This window comes from Aethalodelphis obliquidens, unplaced genomic scaffold (assembly GCF_003676395.1).
Source record: "Aethalodelphis obliquidens isolate GAN/ISIS:26980383/991018 unplaced genomic scaffold, ASM367639v1 scaffold38, whole genome shotgun sequence".
Taxonomy (NCBI): Eukaryota; Metazoa; Chordata; class Mammalia; order Artiodactyla; family Delphinidae; genus Aethalodelphis; species Aethalodelphis obliquidens.
In genome coordinates this window covers 7271649-7291554 of record NW_020837982.1, presented here as the reverse complement: position 1 = coordinate 7291554, position 19906 = coordinate 7271649, and the positions used below count along the sequence as shown (strand labels likewise).

Here is a 19906-nt window from a genome sequence, read left to right as displayed (position 1 = left end):
CATCTATGAAAATAGTAAGTCATTACTCAAAGTGGATTGGAACTACATACACTAAAAACGTCAATGCCAAAAAAGACAAAAGGGGGAAAAAGTCTAAGGAATTCTAGGTTAAAGGAAAGTGGAAACTAACAATATATGACCAGTAAATGCAACATATAATACTTGACTGGCTCCTGGAAAGAGGCTAAAATAAAGTTATAAAGGACACTACTGGGGTAAATGGAGAAAATTTAAATACGTAGTGTATTAATGTTAAATTTCTTCAGTGTGATAATTTTATTATGGTTATACAGAATAGCCCTTGTTTTTAGGAGATACATGTTAAAATATCTGGGGTCAAGTGTCATGATGTCTACAAGTAACTTTCAAACTGTTCAGCAAAATCTACATATACACACACAGAGAAAAGAAAATGTTGACAACTGGCGACTCTAGGTGAAGGATATATAGGTATTTACTGCATATCTTTATTCATCCATTCATCTATCTATATCCCCTGTCCAGCAGTTTCATTTCTTGCAATCTATCCTAAGAAATAATTAAGAATGTGTCTAGATGACTTGGTTAACGAAGACGTTCAGCAAAGCACTGTATGTAATAAGTGTATCTAATGATATGAGCAACTGCCACATACCTTCTAAATTAAAAGTCTGCTACAAAGCAGTATGTACGGTATACCATTTTTACATAGAAAACCCCCCACCATATTCATCTACATAGTAATTTAAGAAAAAGGTTTAGAACTGCACAGTCCAACAGGATAGCCATTAGTCACGTGTGGCTATTTAAATATAAACTAAAATTAAATACAATCAACAATTCAGTCCTTCAGTCTCACTAGCCACATTTCAAGAGCTCAACAGCTGCCCGTGGCTAGTCGCTACCATGCTGGATAGTGTAGACACAGAATATCATCACAGAAAGCTCTACTGGACAGCTCTAGTCTACGAAAATACACTTGCTAGGTATTATTAGGTATGGTAAAGTGATCTGAGGGTGATTTTTATTTTAACTTTTCTGTTTATTTCTCAAATTTTCTAAAATGTAAATAGCTATATTGCTTTTGTAAAAGACCTCCCTCCCTCCCAAAGAGCTAAAAAAAGAAAAAGAAAAGAGACAACCAAGGTGACATATCTTTTGCCTTGGTTTACTTTTTTTGCCTTTGCCCTTACTCAAAAAAATACTTTGTTGGGCTTCCCTGGTAGCACAGTGGTTGAGAGTCCGCCTGCCGACACAGGGGACACGGGAAGATCCCACGTGCCGTGGAGCGGCTGGGCCCGTGAGCCATGGCCGCTGAGCCTGCGCTCCGCAACGGGAGAGGCCCCAACAGTGAGAGGCCCGCGTACCGCAACAAAACAAAACCAAAACTTTGTTATCTGTAAAAGCCACCAATCACTGGAGTTGTAGAAGCTTCAACAAAAATCAAATCACATTTCTTGTGGCCACACCAAAATAAAGCAGAGAAAAGAATCCTCCTTCAGTTGAAAAACAGGAGCCAGAAACCTCCAGGGAAATTAATGGTGACCTGTGTTGTTACAGAAGAGAGCACGTGCTTTCTGATTTTTAAATGTAGATCATGTTTTCTAACAGCAACATAGTATACCTGAACTCAGCTCAGAATACTAAGAGGAGAGTTTAATTTTCTAATCAGTTCTTGATGATACTTCCATATGTGTCTATCATATGCTACAGAGAGACAATCACTTCAAGGTATGATTAGCACTTAAAGAATCTCTAAACCAACATGGATACCAAATTAGAAAAACTGCTACTGGATTAATGTCCACAGATCCCCTACTATCATTTATATATCCTCATACTAAAATCTAGATGAAATAGGCTCCTAAATGAAATAAACATTTCCAAGTCATAAAGCTAACACCATTAATTTCAGAATGATAAACCAAATGAACTCCAACATGCAAATATATAGGTAATAATTAAAAGGATTCATATTAAAATTAAATATAATGAAATCGAAAAGCAAACAGCTTCAAAAAATGAATGAGTCTGTAATATTACTGTCTCCCCTCCTCAGGAGATGTCACATAATTTTTAGAGGTAGAGTGGCTAGACTCTCCCTCCTAGCACTGACTGGCTTTGCAGACCCTTTGTATAACATAATATTCTACAGGAATGACCTCCATATCACTGCAACCATGGACTTAACGACAAGAAGTCTATTTATAAAGAAGTTATTTTAAAACCTCAAATAATTCAGATTATTTAATAAGATATCACAAGGCATCTGACCCAAAAAGATATGCACACAGTAAAAATGCGAAAGCAGCAGTAAGATTATGCAAACTTACAAGGGTCATAAGGCACATGCCAGTACTGACGTCCCACATCTTGATAGTCTTGTCTCTGGATCCAGACAGTAAGAATGGTCCAGGCTTGCCACTTTTTTTAGTCTATAGAAAACATATAAAAATTAAGTTTCCCAGGCAAGAAGTTAGGTAAGGGCTTTAAATGACAACTACCTAGCAATGATCTATACTTCTAATTTTGTAAAAACCATTTTCTGACAATAATAAAAATTGTATCTATTCAAGGTATACAACCTCATGTTCTGAGACACGTATACGCTGTAGAATGGTTACTATAATCAAGCTAATTAATGTAAACATCACCTCACAAAACTACGTTTTTCTGTGTGTGATGAGAACACTGAAGATCTACCCTCTTAGCAAATTTCAAGTACACAATACAGTACTGTTAACTATAGTCACCATGCTGATGTGCATCAGATATCCAGGACTTATTCATCTTGTTTTTCTCTACTGAAATACAGAAGTCTTTTGACATACCTAGGTTACACAGGAAGGACCTAGATAATATAAAAGTAGAAAATTTCCACTTAGATTAGGATTCAGTTTCTACAACACCAATGGATGGTAAATTTATTGCTCAAGACTTCTGTAATCACGAAAAATTTAAAAACTATTTAATTTATCATTTATATAAAGTCCAACCACAACGAATTTATGACATATGGTGCATAAACACCACCAGGTGGCAGTAAAAAAAAAAAAAGTCTGAAAATGCAACCAAGCCAGCCAACTAGAAAGAGATTACAATAGAAGATTCATTTTGAAAAATAATTGGGGGGTGGAGGGATGGGGAATCCTCCTTCATTTATTAAAATGTAATTTTAAAAAACCCATGATAGGAACGTCTCTATAAAAAAGAAATGTGAAAGAAAATAAAAAAGAAATGTGGTCAATTTTGGCTCATACAACTTATTCACAGAATTAATTATTCTGTAATTTTAAGGTAATAATTACAAAGAATGAAATCATGAAGAGCACAAATTAAGAATCATGAAAAAATAATATAACTCCAGATTCAGCTAGTGTTTCTAATGATCAAGAGTATCGGAGGCCTCCATATAAAATATTCTTCATTTAAAACAAATATTTAAATGCTGAACTGCATCTTACCATAAATTTATAAATAAAATAATTATGTTCATTAAGGAACACTATTCTTCTAAAAGATAACTTTAACCTCTCCCATAAGTTTTATTTTTTGCATTGGTATACTCTTATAACAATGACATTTCTGACTAATTTAAATGACCATTTTTACTCTTCAGGAGAACCCCCATCCCAGCACACACCAAGGGTCAGCTGACAGCAACAGTAACCACTAGTTAAAAAATATAAACACATCTATCTGCAAGTTGGAACAGTAAAGAGTTTCAAGATTCAGAATTCTGGGATGCAGATTTTTAAATGCATTAATGGCATGAAATAGAGAATCAGGAAGGTTATTTAAAGTTCTGAGATACTAGCAACAAAACCATGAAATAACATATAAATCATACAGTACCTCAGATCCTGTCGCTTCAGAGATGCAAGAATAGGAGCTTTCTGGAGCCCAGGAAATGCATTCTACCACATGCTCATGTTCTCGAAGCTCAGCCTTGCATTCCTTTGTTGCTACGACCCACACGCGCACAGTCTGGTCGTTGGAACAACTGGCTATCAGAGTGCCGTCTTGATTTGGCCGCACCATACGTACCCATTCTCTGTGTCCTGTGAATGTCTTCACACAGTAGCTATCAAAATAAGTAATAGTTTGCATCGTGAATGGCAATCATTGGGACCCTTCCCAGAAGTGATACAAAACTAGCTATGCACTGGAATGAAGAGAATGGCATCATATGCAAGTCAACAGAATACACGTACATTCCTGGTTAATAAAAGATGGGGACAGGCTGGAAAGTCAAACATCAGTTAAAATAAGCTGATGGAAGTATCATTAAGGAGCTAACCAAATCAAAATCTACAAGGTAAAAAATAGAGAGAAATAAAATCTTTTAACTAAGCACACACAGTAAACCTAACAAAAATATTTCTAGCCATGTTGGGGAAAAGGCATGCTCTTACTAATCTGGACAAAACCAGTAGGTTAAGGTTTTATTATAACAATCATGTAATTCTAAGCACAACCAAATTAAGCCTAATAGGGGCATACCTGCACAAATGTTATTTACATTTTAATTCAACCCAGAGAGATAACCTAAAAGAAGACCACAGAGAAAGTAAGCCATTACACAGAAAATGGCTCTCAAGGATATAGTTTCTTTCATAATTTCTGTTCCTTTTGGATAGACATTTAGAGATTGAAACTTAAGTTTTAAAATATAACTGTCATGGTGATCATTCTGGGTTACAGCCAAATTTACTGGAACAATCAGAATATAATTGTGGGTTTTTTTGTTGAATATTATCTCTTTAAGCTGACGCCTTTTCAACTAAATCTACTTACCCAGTTTGCACTTCCCACATTTTTATAGTTTTATCCCTTGAGGCAGATACTATATGATCTCCATTGGGCATGATGGCTACTGAAGAAACATTGTGGTCATGGCCTAAAACACAAAACACAGTAACATACTAAGTAATATATCATCAAGAGCAATTAAACCTCAGTTCACCATGAGATTTCATCATGGGATTTCAAATATCACAGCAACTTTAAATACAATGGAGTTTTATATAAATTTGATAAGAAACCTGGATTTACACAAAAAATGTTAAGGGATTAATAACAATAAAATAATCCACAATGAAACAAGCAGCCAGCTCAACTTATAATTACATTTCAACCTGTACAACTGTTTTAAAATCACAGGGAATCAGTATCATCAGCATTTGAATATATTAACACACTGAATGTTTATGAACACTAAAAAAAAAATTTTTCTATGGTTGTTATTCTAAGATATAAGATAGAAATAAGATTTACAGAGATGAACAGAATGGATAAGAAAAATGGGGATTTGGTTCCATATTTAAAATAGTCAAAAATTATTTTGTTGTTGTTGATATTCATAGGGGTAAAAAAAATAAAATGCATTATTCACAATGCTAGTTAGCTATCCTTTGCAAAAGAAGCCTCAGAGAATCCTTATAAGTATCACATTATTTTAAGGAACATAAAAGAACTCTTTAAGTTAGAGCAATAAGATACAGGCTACTTAAAGAAACAAATACAGATTTTACAAAAGGATTCAATAGAACTCCCTTGATCTGGAAGCTTCCCTAATGCACTTAATTTGGGGGAGTGGGGCGGGGGAGCATACCATTCAAATTACACCATCTGTGTAGTCACACAGCTTACTCAAGTGCTAACGTCACTGGATAATAATTAAAAAAATTTTTTTATTAACACAATATGCGTTCCTTAAATAAAACCCAAACATTCATATTTCAACATGTTTAAAAAAACAACAAAAATCCTTATTTAGTGAGCACCTCCTATGTACCAGGTACTAAATCAGATGATTTGAGTATACAATCTCATTTTATCCTCACAACAACCCTATGACTTCAATTCTTAATTCAATACTTAAGTATTATTCATCTTACAGATTAGAGCTTACAATTTCCTAATGCCGTTAAGTAAACAAGTAGGAATCGGAACCCAGATATCTGATTCCAAAGCCCATGCTCTTTCCATAAAGCCAAACTGCTTCAGAAAACAGTCTCCATGACAAGGGCTGGGAAAACAACTTAACAATGAGACTATAGTGTATGTGGAATATTAAAAAGTAAGCAAAGGAATATGGGTTCCAGCTTTTACTACATCTACTCTCTCTGACTTCAGTTTCCCAACTGCAAAAAATGAGAAACAACAATAAAACAACCCCAATAAATTCATTTTCTCTTCTTCTCAAGAACACATAGATGTCCTAGCAGTTTTTCTCATTCAAAAATATTTGTGAAAACAAGTATTTTATAACCACTAAGAGATACTTAAAACCTCATAACAGAAAACAACTCTCAATTACCATAATTATCCATGAACTATCTACATCATATGCTCCTCCACTATAGACAGTAAGAATTGAATGTAGGGACCCAGTTGATTGCATGACTGATTTGACCAATAACAGAGTGATGTGAGTAACAAAACAAACAAAAAAAAAACACAGTCTGTTCTAGAACCATTAAGATTTCTGTGTTTGACTACTGTTACACTGTAAAATTAAAACCTAGTAAAGAGTAAAAAAAAGAATGGAATGTAGGAAACTTGCACACTGTTAGAAAACATTATCCATCTCTCTGGAATACCATGTTAGAACCCAATATCAAAATGCTATCCTCCACCCCTTACCATGCATGGTTCTGATGCATTCGAAGCCCTGAAAATCCCATAGTTTAATGGTCATATCCGCAGAACATGAAGCCAGAAGCTTGCCACTATGGTCGAATGAAATATCCTGTACAGAGTCTGTATGCCCCTTAAGAGTTCGTTCAAAATCTCCAGTCTCATAATCCCACACCTGTCAAATGAACAGAAAATTGGTTAGCATCATATCACTCCTTTCTCAGTTCACATCTGCACTCGGCAGGCCAGTCTGGCACTATACTGACTAACTAAACAAGTAACAAAGGGTAACTCTCTTAGAAACAGCACATCTTCAAGTATAAATTGGACTTTTCTCTATAGAGAAAATCGATTATTAAATAGACCTCTAAAACCACATTTACTAAGCATCTACCATATATCTAACCATGCTAGTGATTAGGTATATAATGCAACAGGACAGAGTCCCATCCCAGTCTGACAGCAGGCAACAGACATGTTAAAAAGTAAATATAAGTACCGAAAAAAAAAAAAAAAAGGGTTTCAGAGGCCTATGACATGAATTTATATGTAGAATATTAGGGGAATGATAAAGGAGTATTCAATTCTACTAGACAAGCAAAGCTCAGACATCTAAGAGGCCAAGGAAAGACTTCACAAGATGTAACTATCCTTAAATAGCAGATTTACAGAAGCATATGTCATTATGATGTAAAAACACTGAGCCACAGTCACATTCTTAAAGATAATTTTTCTAAAAAAAAAAATAATAATAAGCTATCAAGAATAATTACTATTAGAAACAGATCTCAAGAACATACTAAACTTCTATCCTGGTGGCCAAATACTAGTCTGAAGTTAAGTCTTTAACCAACACTAATTACATGCTCTAAAATCAAGTGACTGATTTCATTCTTTCCATAGTAAGTTCAAAGGTATCTGTGGTAGAGTGTATTTCACCCAATTTAGAGAAACTTAGAAAATGTATTTTGAAAATATAGAAACAATCTAAACATCCAATATTAGGGAAATGGCTACGCAGATATAAAATTGGCTACTGTAAGGAATTTATGGCATGTATACAATAATGTTATATAAAAAAGACACAAAATTACACACGATTACAACTATGTTAAAAAATGCACATAAGAAAAATAAACTATCCTCTAAAAACATTTCTTTTACAGTAAACTTACATAGCCTTCCCAAAATAAACATATTAAAATTTTACCATTTAAATGTTCAAGTATTTCTACATGGAAGTGATTACTGTATGTTTAGTTTTGTTCATATTTTGTTAGATGTATCTTGAAGTATTCTGGAGTTTTTTGATGCTACTGTGGCATTTTTAAATTTCGATTTTCAATTATTCTAGTTTATAGAAATACAATTACTTTTTTTTTTTTTTTTACAATTACTTTTTATATATTGACCTTGTATCCTGTCATTCTGTTACACTGTCATAATTCCAGCAAGTTTTTGTAGATTCTTTGGGATTTTCTATATAAAAGATCATGTTGTCTGCAAATAAAGGCAAGTTCCATTCTTTCCTTTCCAATCTATATGCCTTTTATTTCTTCTTCTTTACTGCACTGGCTAGGCACTCTAATACAAAGGTGAATTTAAGTGGTTGAGACTGGTCATCCTGGCCCTGATTCCTGAACTCAGCGGGGAAGCATTGCTTTCCACCATTAAGTATTATGTCCACTCTAGGTTTTCCAGATAGCTTTACCTTTTATCAGGCTGAGGAAGCTCCCTTCCCAGCTTGTTGAGAGTTTTTATCATGAATGGATGTTGGAATTTTGTCAAATGCTTCTCCTGAACCTACTATGTTTTTTTTGTTGATATGGTATATCACACTGATTGATTTTCAAATGTGGAACCAATCTTGCATTCTGGAATAAACCCTATTTGCTTATGACACAGTAATTGTCCTTTTTATGAACTGCTGGATTCAATTTGCTTATAATTTGTTAAGGATTTTGCATTTATGTTCATAAATGGTATTATATCGGTCTATAGTTTTCTTTTTTTTTGTAGTATCTTTACTCATTTTGATATCTAGTCGTTTCATTTCAACACCAAGAGTTCAGATGAATACTTTACATACTGAAAATAAACAAGGTGTGACCTTGAAGTTCACTTCCATTTAAGTTAATTTTCCTTCCATGCATTCATTAAAGAACACTGAAGCATTTTCCTCTAAAATAAATATACCCAGAATATGAACTGTGTCTCTTCATAAATGGTAAGCAAACAGAGCATTTTAGTGTTTATAAATGTCAGGAATTAATGAGAATTTTTTCTTTACTTGATATTTACCTTTTGTATGATTATAAAATAAATGCTCATGATAAAAAATATAACGTACTGATATAAAGGCAATAAAAAATATCCATTATCCTACCAATGGCATAGTTTTTCCATTTTTTCTATGCTCCTTTTAAAAAAGTACGGTGACCGTGTATACTTCATTATCCTGTTTTTCCCTTTGCATCTTATCATAAGGATTTCTCCATGCCATTAAAAACTTATTAGCAAACATTCTTTTAAAAGTAATTCCTAATATTTTCTAAACAAAAGGAAAAACTTTTTCATTATTATAGAAAGCATTATAGTGAAAACCTTTGAATAGTGAAAAATATCTGTCCTCATTCTGCAATAGTTAGGTCAGACAGTGATGGTGAAGAATTGAGTCAGAAAGTGTAAGCTTTCTAGCCCTTCATATATTCTATTAAATTGTTCTCCTGTAAGATTGTATCAAATGTAATGAGAATGCTTGCTTCATCAAATTCTTATCACCTCTGGGAATTCTCATTTAAAAAGTAAAATATCTTGGCAGATTTGATATATATTTTAACCTGCATTTCTTCTTCTATTAGTAGTGACGCCAAAGCTCTACTGTTGTTGGTTAGCCACTTTTTCTTCCTCTGAATTGTCTGTTCATGTCCTATAGTCCATTTTTCTGTTGAGATGTTACTGTTTTCCATATTTGTTTGAACTCTATATATTAAAGTTGGCAATCCTTGATCTGCTTTATTAGTTGAACGTATTTTTCAGTTTTGTTTGCTGTTCATTTTTCTTAACATTTAAGAACTAATTCTAAATGACAACCAGAAATAATGTTTCAAAAATTTAAATGATGCAATTAAAAAGTCATGAGCTATTCCTCTATCATTTTTCTTAAATTGTTGTAGTTCAAATGTTGATAATGTAAATGAATGACTCCAAAAGGAACATGTTATATTTATCAGATGCACAAGAGAAATTATATAATAAAATTTTAATTTTGTTATAACTATAACATTATCTACAGTTTATTGGTGACTTACCATCCATCCACCAAACACTGTACTGTTATATACATTATGTATACATTACTTCATTTTAAGCAAAAGAATCTTATAGATATTTTTAATCCCCCTTCCAACAAATGAGAAATTTGAGCCTTAAACATATCAAGCACTTTGCCCAAGATAGTCACAAAATTACAGAAAATTCTGTCTCTGTGTGCTCCTTTGAGTTTTTTGGAAGGTAGTTCTGTCACAATCATCATTTAGGAATCCCCTAGCTTTACCGTAATTGAAGAATGAAAACCACTGGTAGAAACAGGTTTCTTTTCATTCCACAAAATATCCAACAAAATGAGAAAGACTTATGTATAAAATAGAACAGTATTATTTAAGATAGTAGATGACTGGAAATAAAAATCCAGTGGAAGATTTGTTAATGGTGTTGAGACACTGCTGACACTGAGTACTCCTTCAGTATTTTAAGCAGTTTCCATGTATTATTTAATCTTCCCCAAAGTCCTGTGACACAAGTACTAATTATCTTCATTTTACAGATGAGAAAAGAGAAGTACAAAAAGTTAATTTGCTCATATCACATAAATCATTAAGTGGGGGGGGGGGTCAGAACTTGAACCCAGAGCTTGTGCTCTTGACCATTAACTACTCTATAAAGTCTCCACATATAAGTAAAAAGACCAGTTTAAAATCATTAAAAATGATGATTCATTAGAAACAAAGAAAAGTATTTCTAAAATAAGTTTAATCAAAGAAGGAAGCAAAACTAAATACAAATGCTTTTCGTATGTGTGCACATTAAAGACTAAATGGAAGGGAGAACTTTTACTAGTTGTTGACATACATGGTATGGTTATAGATAAAACTTTTAAAACTTCCATTTGTAATATTTTAAAGCTGAACCAATAGCTAATTTTAAGATGGCATATTAGCAGTTTTATTTTCGCTTTTAGACCACTGCTGCAAAATCAATAGTTAAGACTGAGTTTTCCATCTATTTGATAAATCTATCTTTACCCCCATGCTTCATGACAGCAGTGCAGTTTTTAGTAGACTATCGTGAAATTAATAAACTAAATACATGTCTACATAATTTGAAAGACAGCAATATATTAGTGTATTAGGCAATCACCTCAGCCTACAGAAATATGTAATGCAAATAGAATTTAAGACTCTCTTCCAATTACTTTGCAGCCCGACCCATGGATCACCAACCCACAGGATGAAAGTAAGCCACTGATTTAGAAACTAAAGAATCCACAGAAGGAAAACATACAATCACGTTTAAAGAACAGGTTAAGGATATATATTTAAGTCATGCCTGCGTTTTATGCTGACTGCTGCTATATGATAAATACAATCTTAGCAATCTACTCACATTTTCTTATTTATACCTCTACAAATGAAACTTAAAATCTAGAACTTGGGGGCTTCCCTGGTGTCGCAGTGGTTGAGAGTCTGCCTGCCGATGCAGGGGACACGGGTTCATGCCCCGGTCCGGGAAGATCCCACATGCCGCGGAGCGGCTAGGTCCGTGAGCCATGGCCACTGAGCCTGCACGTCCGGAGCCTGTGCTCCGCAATGGGAGAGGCCACAACAGTGAGAGGCCCGCGTACCGGAAAATAAAAAAAAAAGAAAAATCTAGAACTTAATCTGAAATAAGCTTTAGATAGAGAAACCTACTTAAATTTTTAAAACTACATTTTACTTATCTTTCTGTACGTGGTTTATACAACTATCACTGTATTGTGTGTCTGAATCAAAGGAAATTATAAAAACAACTTTTTTCCTGATTAAAAATATTAAAATGTATATGCTTATCATGAAAATTTTAAAAAATGACAGAAATAAATAACTTATAAAATGGAAAGCTGCTACATTTCCATACCCCTAGAGAGAATTACTGTTTAGTTTGGAATCAAAACCATCAAGGAGAGTGCAATTTAAATAAATCCTCTATTGATTTTTTTTGTGGAAGATAGTCACCCCCGCCAATTACTAGTTCTGTAATCCTGTATTTTCATCTATCACCTCTGCTAATAAGTAAGGCACATACTTATACTTTAATTCAAGAACAAAAGTTATTCGAGCACTGGGTGACCTATATTTGTCCAATGTTACATTAGTGACACCCAATTTTCTCAAAGTCATCAGTGAACTTATTTGGCAGCTTGTCTCTCAGGAGCTACAATGAAATTTTATTCTGTCTTTTAAGGTTTAGAATCAACCACACAGTTTCAAAGAGGCCCTCCTGTTCCTCTGCATAGGTCCTCATTTCAGGATCTTTTCATTTCTTTCACTCAATTTAACATTAAAGTTGCTTCTAACAATTATCCTATTGTATGTCTTCCAATTTTGAAATCACTACCTTAATTGTAGCATCCTCTGAAGCAGAGACCATAACACTGAACACAGGATGGAAAATGACTCGAGTGACTGGACTCCTATGACCACTCAATGCATATTTTTCTGGTGGACGGGGAATCCATTCTTTTGGGTCTCTTTTTTGACCAAGAGGTCCACCCGACGTAAATTCTTCTTTTGCTTCATTTAGCTTTGATTCTAATTCCATAACCTTAAGAGGAACACATAGTTATGTACAGAAAAATTCTGATAAAAATAGTATATTTTTAAAAACCTGCCTTTATTTTGCATTCATATACGCAGAATAAAACTTCAGTAATTTACAAAGCATTTGTCAGATTTAATTGAAAATGATCTATATTAAATATATCACTAAAATCTTAGTGTGACAAAACTAAAAATTGAGAAAAATGCAATACAATTGTGTCTTACCTCCTTAACTCAAAAAAAATTTGGAAGGTGCCAGGATACAAATTAGAGTAAGAGTAGGGAACCTATCTTGATCCTTTCTAGTTTACATTGTACATGCTAATCAGAATATTCATATTAAAAGCTAACATTACTGAGCATCTGTGTGGCTAGGCACTTTTCTAAGGGTTTTTTATGGATTAACTCATAACAATATTATTCTAATTTTGCCTACTAAAAGTATAAATTTTAGGACCAGAATATTACCTATTGCCTTCACTTTATAGATAAAAATAAAAGGTCAGAGATGAAAATGACTTGTCTAAGAGCACACTTTAGTGCTCTTTCCCCAGCATCATATTGGCTCCATGTGTTCTTCCCATCTAAGTGCATAAATGGGTTCTTCAGTACCAATTCCTTGAAGTCAGGGTTGTGTTAGATTCAACTCAGCCAGTAGCCCTGGTTGCATAAATTACCATTTACCAGCAATGATCTGTATAGGTCATAATGCATAGAAATAATAATGCATAGAAATGTATTTTTATTTGCCTTTTCAAGGTTAAATATAATTATTAATTAATGTAAAAGAATAATTTATGTTATGTTGATATTTTCAGTTTATATAATACTTTGAATACAACTAACTTAAAAGAAAAAAAACTTAGTTACCTTCTTTTGTAATCTAATAACAGATGTCCATTTTTTTTCCAAAAGACCAGCATATTTCTTATCTAATTCTTCATTCTAGAGAAAAAAAATGAGAACATTAAAAAAAAAGGCAAAAATACAATAGTTCAAGCCATACAAACCATTCAAGCTCTAGGTTCAAACGTTACGAAAAATATCCTGATTATAAAAATAAATAAATAAAAACATCTGATTATACCAAAAAGGGGGGGGGGAGGGTGAATACTAGGTTTAGTGTCAAGTAAACCACAATAACAAATGACAAGATCTGTGAATAACTCAGGTGACTGTTAACTAGGGATACCTAAGTAAAGTCCACTCATATATACTATGAGTAACTGTAAAAAGTCAAACATACCATATCTAATTCAGCTTCCTTTTTAAAAACTGAATATGCTTCTTCATAGCCATTTGAACGAAGATAATCTGCTATAGCTCGATTTCTGAAAGAAAACAAATTCAAATGACTCCTAATAAACTCTCATTTCTATTTTGAAGAAAGAATATTTTATTTAAAAACTCATAAATCTTAAGACACTCTTTTAAGAGTATTACCTTCCAAATCATACAAGTATTTCACAAGAAAAGGAACCCCCCCCCAAAGCCTCTAAAACAGCTAATCCTGTCATAGTACATCCTTAAGATTATAACACTGTTCTTGAGCTTTTAGTTATGTTTCTAATGTGTTGCTTGCCTCACAAGCTGTAAGATCAAGATGTGGCTTATATAATTAGTTATCACTTTGTGACAGTAATGAAATTTAGTTTTGTAGGGAGAATTGTTCTGATAAAATTACAATTAGTATTTTAATTTTAGAGACAACTTTAAACCATGAGAGTGGGTAAAAAAAAGGTATAAGCTACAAACTTAGTATATTATTATAGAATGAGAAATTAATTTAGAATTAGAAAGAACTCAAAGGTTAGAGAAGCTGAATTAGCAAATGAATTTCATGCTCTCCTTATATTCTTTGAAGGCAAAAATCAGCTACCTGTCTCCTGAGGCAACCTATTCCAGTGTCTCTCAATTTTTCTCAGCCTAAGTCCCACTGTGATAGAAATAGTTGTTTCCTTAGTATTGCCTTTAAAACATTTCAAATTAATTTAAACAATTTAAAAGTTTATACATACACAAGGTTAAACAAACTTTAAATATATAAGTATACAATAAAGTGTGGTTTCCACCACTGACCTCCAATATTCCACCCCAGAGGCAACCACTTTACCAGTGTTTTGTGTATTCTTTCAGTGATAATCTACCTATAACTACATATCTTTGCATAGTCTTCTAGAGATAATTAACATGTGTTTTTAAAACAAACTGCAGTACACTACAGATAATGTCTTACACACAATGTCACATAAATTCATTTAATCTCAGCAATCATTCTTTATCAGATGTAAATCTGCCTCTTCAAAAAAAATATTGTATTCCATTACAGAGAGACATAGGCTTTTACTACTACAAACAATGCTGCTAGGACTATCCTTGTATAAATGTCAATGCTACTGCCCACCTAATGCTTTAGGAAATAAAACACTCTAGCAGTACTGTAGAATTGGTGGGACTAAGTTTTAATTCAATGGCATGTTAAGAACAAACAATGGAGAAAGATAATATGGAATTCGAGCAAACACTTCATATTCCAGGTAATTATTAGCATACCAAAGATTAAAGTACAATAACTAGGGACTTCCCTAGTGGCGCAGTGGTTAAGAATCCACTTGCCAATGCAGGGGAGACGGGTTCAAGCACTGGTCCAGGAAGATCTCATGTGCCGCGGAGCAACTAAGCCTGTGTGCCACAACTCCTGAGCCTGTGCTCTAGAGCCCGTGAGCCACAACTACTGAAGCCATGTGCCACAACTACTGAAGCACGCGCACCTACAGCCCATGCTCCACAACAAGAGAAGCCACTTCAATGAGAAGCCCGTGCACCGCAATGAAGAATAGCCCCCGCTCACCGCAATTAGAGAAAGCCCGCGCACAGCAACCAAGACCTAATGGAGCCAAAACCAAATAAATAGATAGATAGATAAATTTATTTGTTTTTAAAGTACAATAACTAGTGGAGGGGCCTAATCCCCCAAGTGATGGTATTTGGAAGTGGGGCCTATGTGAGGAGGTCACAAATGGCGTTAATGTCCTTATGGAGAGACTAGGAACCAGGAAGTGAGCCCTCACCAGACACCGAATCTGCCAGTTCCTTGGTCTTGGACTTCCTAGCCTCTAAACTGTGAGAAATAATCTTTGTTGTTTATAAGCCACCCAGTTTATGATATTTTGTTAGAGCAGTCTAAGAACAGACTAAGACAAAAAAGATATACATTTTTTAGGACATTTTGATAGCTGTTGTCAAACTGCTTCCAAGAGTTGTAACCAGTTTATACTCCTACCAGCAGTTGCCAATGTCATCCCTTTACCACCTTTACTTTTCAAACATTTGGGTTAGCATTTACTGACTTAAAACAAACAGTTGATGCCCTTTGATTCTGCTTATATAACTTTTTTTTTTTTTTTTTTGCAGTATGCGGGCCTCTCACTGCTGTGGCCTCTCCCGCCGCGGAGCACAGGCTCCAGACGCGCAGGCTCAGCGGCCATGGCTCACGGGCCCAGCCGCTCCGCGGCATGTGGGATCCTCCCAAACCGGGGCACGAACCCGCATCCCCTGCATTGGCAGGCGGACTCCCAACCACTGCGCCACCAGGGAAGCCCTGCTTATATAACTTTTATGAAAGTGTAGACGTTAAATTTTTAAGATTCTGCAATATTTCCAAATTCTATGTGGCCTAACCCAACATCTATATTTTTAAAAAGATGCTGTGTGGTAAATGTGATTAATTAGAAAGATATAGGTAATTCCAAATGTGCATAAAACAGCACCTCAAAAGAGTTGTATGTTACATTTATACTTTTTATAAAATGTTAAATCTAATTTAAAAAACAATATTCACTGTCTCTTTTGATCCTAAAACCATCCTGTAGAAAAGTATATTACCCCTATACCATATAACTGACAGACTGATTTATCCAAAGTCACAAAACTAAGATGAAGTGAAATAATTTAGGATAATAATTCCAATCAACATTCATTAGGTAGGTGGGGAAGAAACCGGCTAAGTAGGTGGAATGCAAAACCTTCCTCCTTTAACTAGAATTGTTCCATTTTCATATACTTCCATATATTGTATTTCTTCATAAGTGTTTTAAAAGTGGATCTATACTGCAATTAAAAAAGCCTGACACTCAAAATTTTTTTATTGAAGTAGAGCTGGTTTACAATGCTGTGCCAATGTCTGCCGTACAAAGTGACTCAGTTATACACATACACACACACACACACACACACATATATATACATACACACACACACACATATATATATATATATATATATTCTTTTTTTAAATATCCTTTTCCATTATGGTTTATCCCAGGAGACTGGATATAGTTCCACTCCTTGTTGTTTATCCATTCTATTTTTTTTTTTTTGCGGTACGCGGGCCTCTCACTGTTGTGGCCTCTCCCGTTGCGGAGCACAGGCTCCGGCCGCGCAGGCTCAGCGGCCATGGCTCACGGGCCCAGCCGCTCCACATGTGGGATTTTCCCGGACCGGGGCACGAACCCACGTCCCTGCATCGGCAGGCAGACTCTCAACCACTGCGCCACCAGGGAAGCCCTCCATTCTATTTTTTTTTAATTTCTTTATTTATTTTCTGGCTGTGTTGGGTTTTCGCTGCTGCAGCAAGTGGGGGCTACTCTTCACTGCGGTGCACGTGCTTCTCACTGCGGTGGCTTCTCTTGTTGCGGAGCACGGCCTCTAGGCGTGCGGGCTTCAGTAGTTGTGGCACACAGGCTCAGTAGTTGTGGCTCGCAGGCTCTAGAGCGCAGGCTTAGTAGCTGTGGCACACGGGCTTAGTTGCTCCGCAGCATGTGGGATCTTCCCAGACCAGGGCTCGAATCCAGGTCCCCTGCACTGGCAGGCTGATTCTTAACCACTGAGCCACCAGGGAAGTCCTGTTTATCCGTTCTAAACATAATAGTTTGCATCTACCAACCCCAGACTCCCAATCCATCCTTCTCCCTCACACCCCCCGCCCCCCGCCGTGGCAACTACAAGCTTGATCTCTATGTCTGTGAGTGTGTTTCTGTTTTGTAGATAGGTTCATTTGTGCCATATTTTAGATTCCACATATAAGTGATGTCATATGGTATTTGTCTTTCTCTTTCTGACTTATTTCACTTAGTTTGATAATCTCTAGTTGCATCCATGTTGCTGCAAATGGCATTATTTCGTTCTTTTTTATGGCTGAGTAGTATTCCATTGTATATATGTACATCTTCTTTATCCATTCATCTGCTGATGGACATTTAGGTTGTTTCCATGTTTTGGCTTTTGTGAATAGTGCTGCTATGAACACAGGGGTGCATGTATCTTTTTGAATTATAGTTTTGTCCAGGTATATGCCCAAGAGTAGGATTGCTGGATCATATGGTAATTCTATTTTTAGTTTTTTAAGGAACCTCCATACTGTTTTCCATAGTGGCTGCACCATCTTACATTCCCACCAACAGTGTAGGAGGGTTCCCTTTTCACCACACTCTCTCCAGCATTTGTTATTTGCAGAGCTTTTAATGATGGGAATTCTGACCAGCCTACACACAAATTCTTGAAACCAAGAATGACTCATACTTTTAACCACTAAGCTTTTGTTTTGGTAACTGACTAGATCTGGGAGATGGGAGAAAATAGTTGATTTACAAGTTTCTGGTAGATGGTAATAACACTTACTTGGACAGGAAACAGGAGAAGAGGAGGAAGGAAAAAAGGGCGGGGCAAGAATATAATTAGTTCAGTTTTAAACCTTTTGACTTGAAGTAGCTATAAGATATTTAAGTAAAGATATATGATACAGGAGGTAAATGAATATACAGGTCAGAAGCTTAAAAGATTGATCTGACGTAAGGAAAGGATTTAGGAAAATTACTAAACAGGTAGTAGTGATTCAAACCATGTAAATGGTGAAAGACACTTTGGACGAAGTATAATGGGAAGAAAAAAGGAGACTAGAAAGTAAATGATGGAACCTTGACAGATACCAATAATTAAGAAGCCATTAGGGAGTGAAGAAGCCTAGTATGAGAATTAAGAGATGTCAGCAAGTCAATGTAGAAGGGAGTTTCAAAACAATGGAAATGGCTAACAATGACAAAGATTTGAGAGAGGTCAAGTAGAGTCTAAAAAGTGTCCAAACAATCTGGCTACCAAGAGGTCCCTGCTGACTTTAGCAAGTGCAGTTCCAGAACTTAAAGTAGCCTCAGTATTCCACTCCACAGTAAGGGTTCAAATGAGCACTCTAAAATACTGGAGTTGGGGAGGAGCAGTGAGATTTGAGAATATCAGGGATGCATTCTCCTTCTATCTAATGAAGGTTAAATGTTAACAGTATTACTTGTTAAGAGTTTAGAAAAAGAGCTATTACATAGCATTAAAATATCATAATACTGAACTACCAAAGGGCAAGGGATATATACAAAAATATGGCAAATAAATTAAAACTGAAGTTTAAGCGAGTATGATACCATTAGGGGTAGTACAACATACTGATGATGTACAAAGTCTACAACCCAGTCCCAGAAGAGTCTAGTCAATTTTATTTCCACATCAAATATAATTTAGACCTCTTAGTCACACTTCTAACCACAATGTCAGGTGAGTGGTGTTGACAGAGTCAAAAAACTTAAGTCAGGTTCCCATGGCCAGATAACCTTGGCACTACTGCCCCTGTTACCTCATCACTCAATATCTAAGCTAACTATCTGATCCAGAGAATGTGGAACCTCTAACTCAGGCAAGGTGTACCACCATCACTTAAAGTAAGAATAAATAAGACTGAAGAATCTCTTGGTTCTAACAGCCTAAAAGGTGCTTCTAGAGCTTGCTACTAATTTCAATTGTTGACCTAGAGTTGATTTTCATCAGTTTTATTAGGATGGAAGATTTATCCCCTTGGAAACAAGTGGACATCAAAGCACAAGTTTATAATAATCTCTCAAAGAAACTTCGTACACATGAGTTAAATAAATCTACTAAGCCTTAGGAGATGAAGAAAAACAACTATCACTAGAATCAAAGAAAAATTCATGCAGAAGTGCAACATTCTGAGTAGAACCAAAACCAGTAACCCCATGCAGAATCAGAGAAAATGGTTAAAATCAAAAGAATGAACTGAGATGAAGGACTTTTATGTATGAACAAACAGAATTGGTTAGACAGAGTTTAGGCTTACATATGGAATAGTACCACATTGGATATATTCTACTGCTGTCCTTTGAAATTATTATAATAACAAATGAGATTGTGTTTGTTTTCTAAACTATTTCAAGTTTATTAAAATGCAAGGATTATATTCTAAGCATTTTAGCTGACTTTTTTTTTTTTTTTTTTTTTTTTTTTTTTTTGTTCTTCTTCCTTTTTTTTTTTTTTTCCTTTCCCCTTCCGGGGCCCCGCCCCCGCCGTGCGCTGGCCCCCGCCCTCTG

At 35.1% G+C, this 19906-nt stretch overlaps 1 protein-coding gene across 2 annotated transcripts in view; it reads right to left on the bottom strand.

Moving 5' to 3' along the window:
- PAFAH1B1 (platelet activating factor acetylhydrolase 1b regulatory subunit 1) overlaps positions 1 to 19906 on the bottom strand; it is a 73795-nt gene that overhangs the window by 5062 nt on the left and 48827 nt on the right. For both annotated transcript variants that reach the window (XM_027130660.1, XM_027130661.1), the window contains exons 3-9: positions 13726 to 13810; positions 13350 to 13424; positions 12277 to 12483; positions 6628 to 6796; positions 4777 to 4879; positions 3835 to 4063; positions 2313 to 2414 (exon numbers count right to left, since the gene is read on the bottom strand). In XM_027130660.1, the coding sequence (XP_026986461.1) occupies positions 2313 to 2414; positions 3835 to 4063; positions 4777 to 4879; positions 6628 to 6796; positions 12277 to 12483; positions 13350 to 13424; positions 13726 to 13810 (970 nt within the window). The remainder of the gene's footprint in view (positions 1 to 2312; positions 2415 to 3834; positions 4064 to 4776; positions 4880 to 6627; positions 6797 to 12276; positions 12484 to 13349; positions 13425 to 13725; positions 13811 to 19906) is intronic.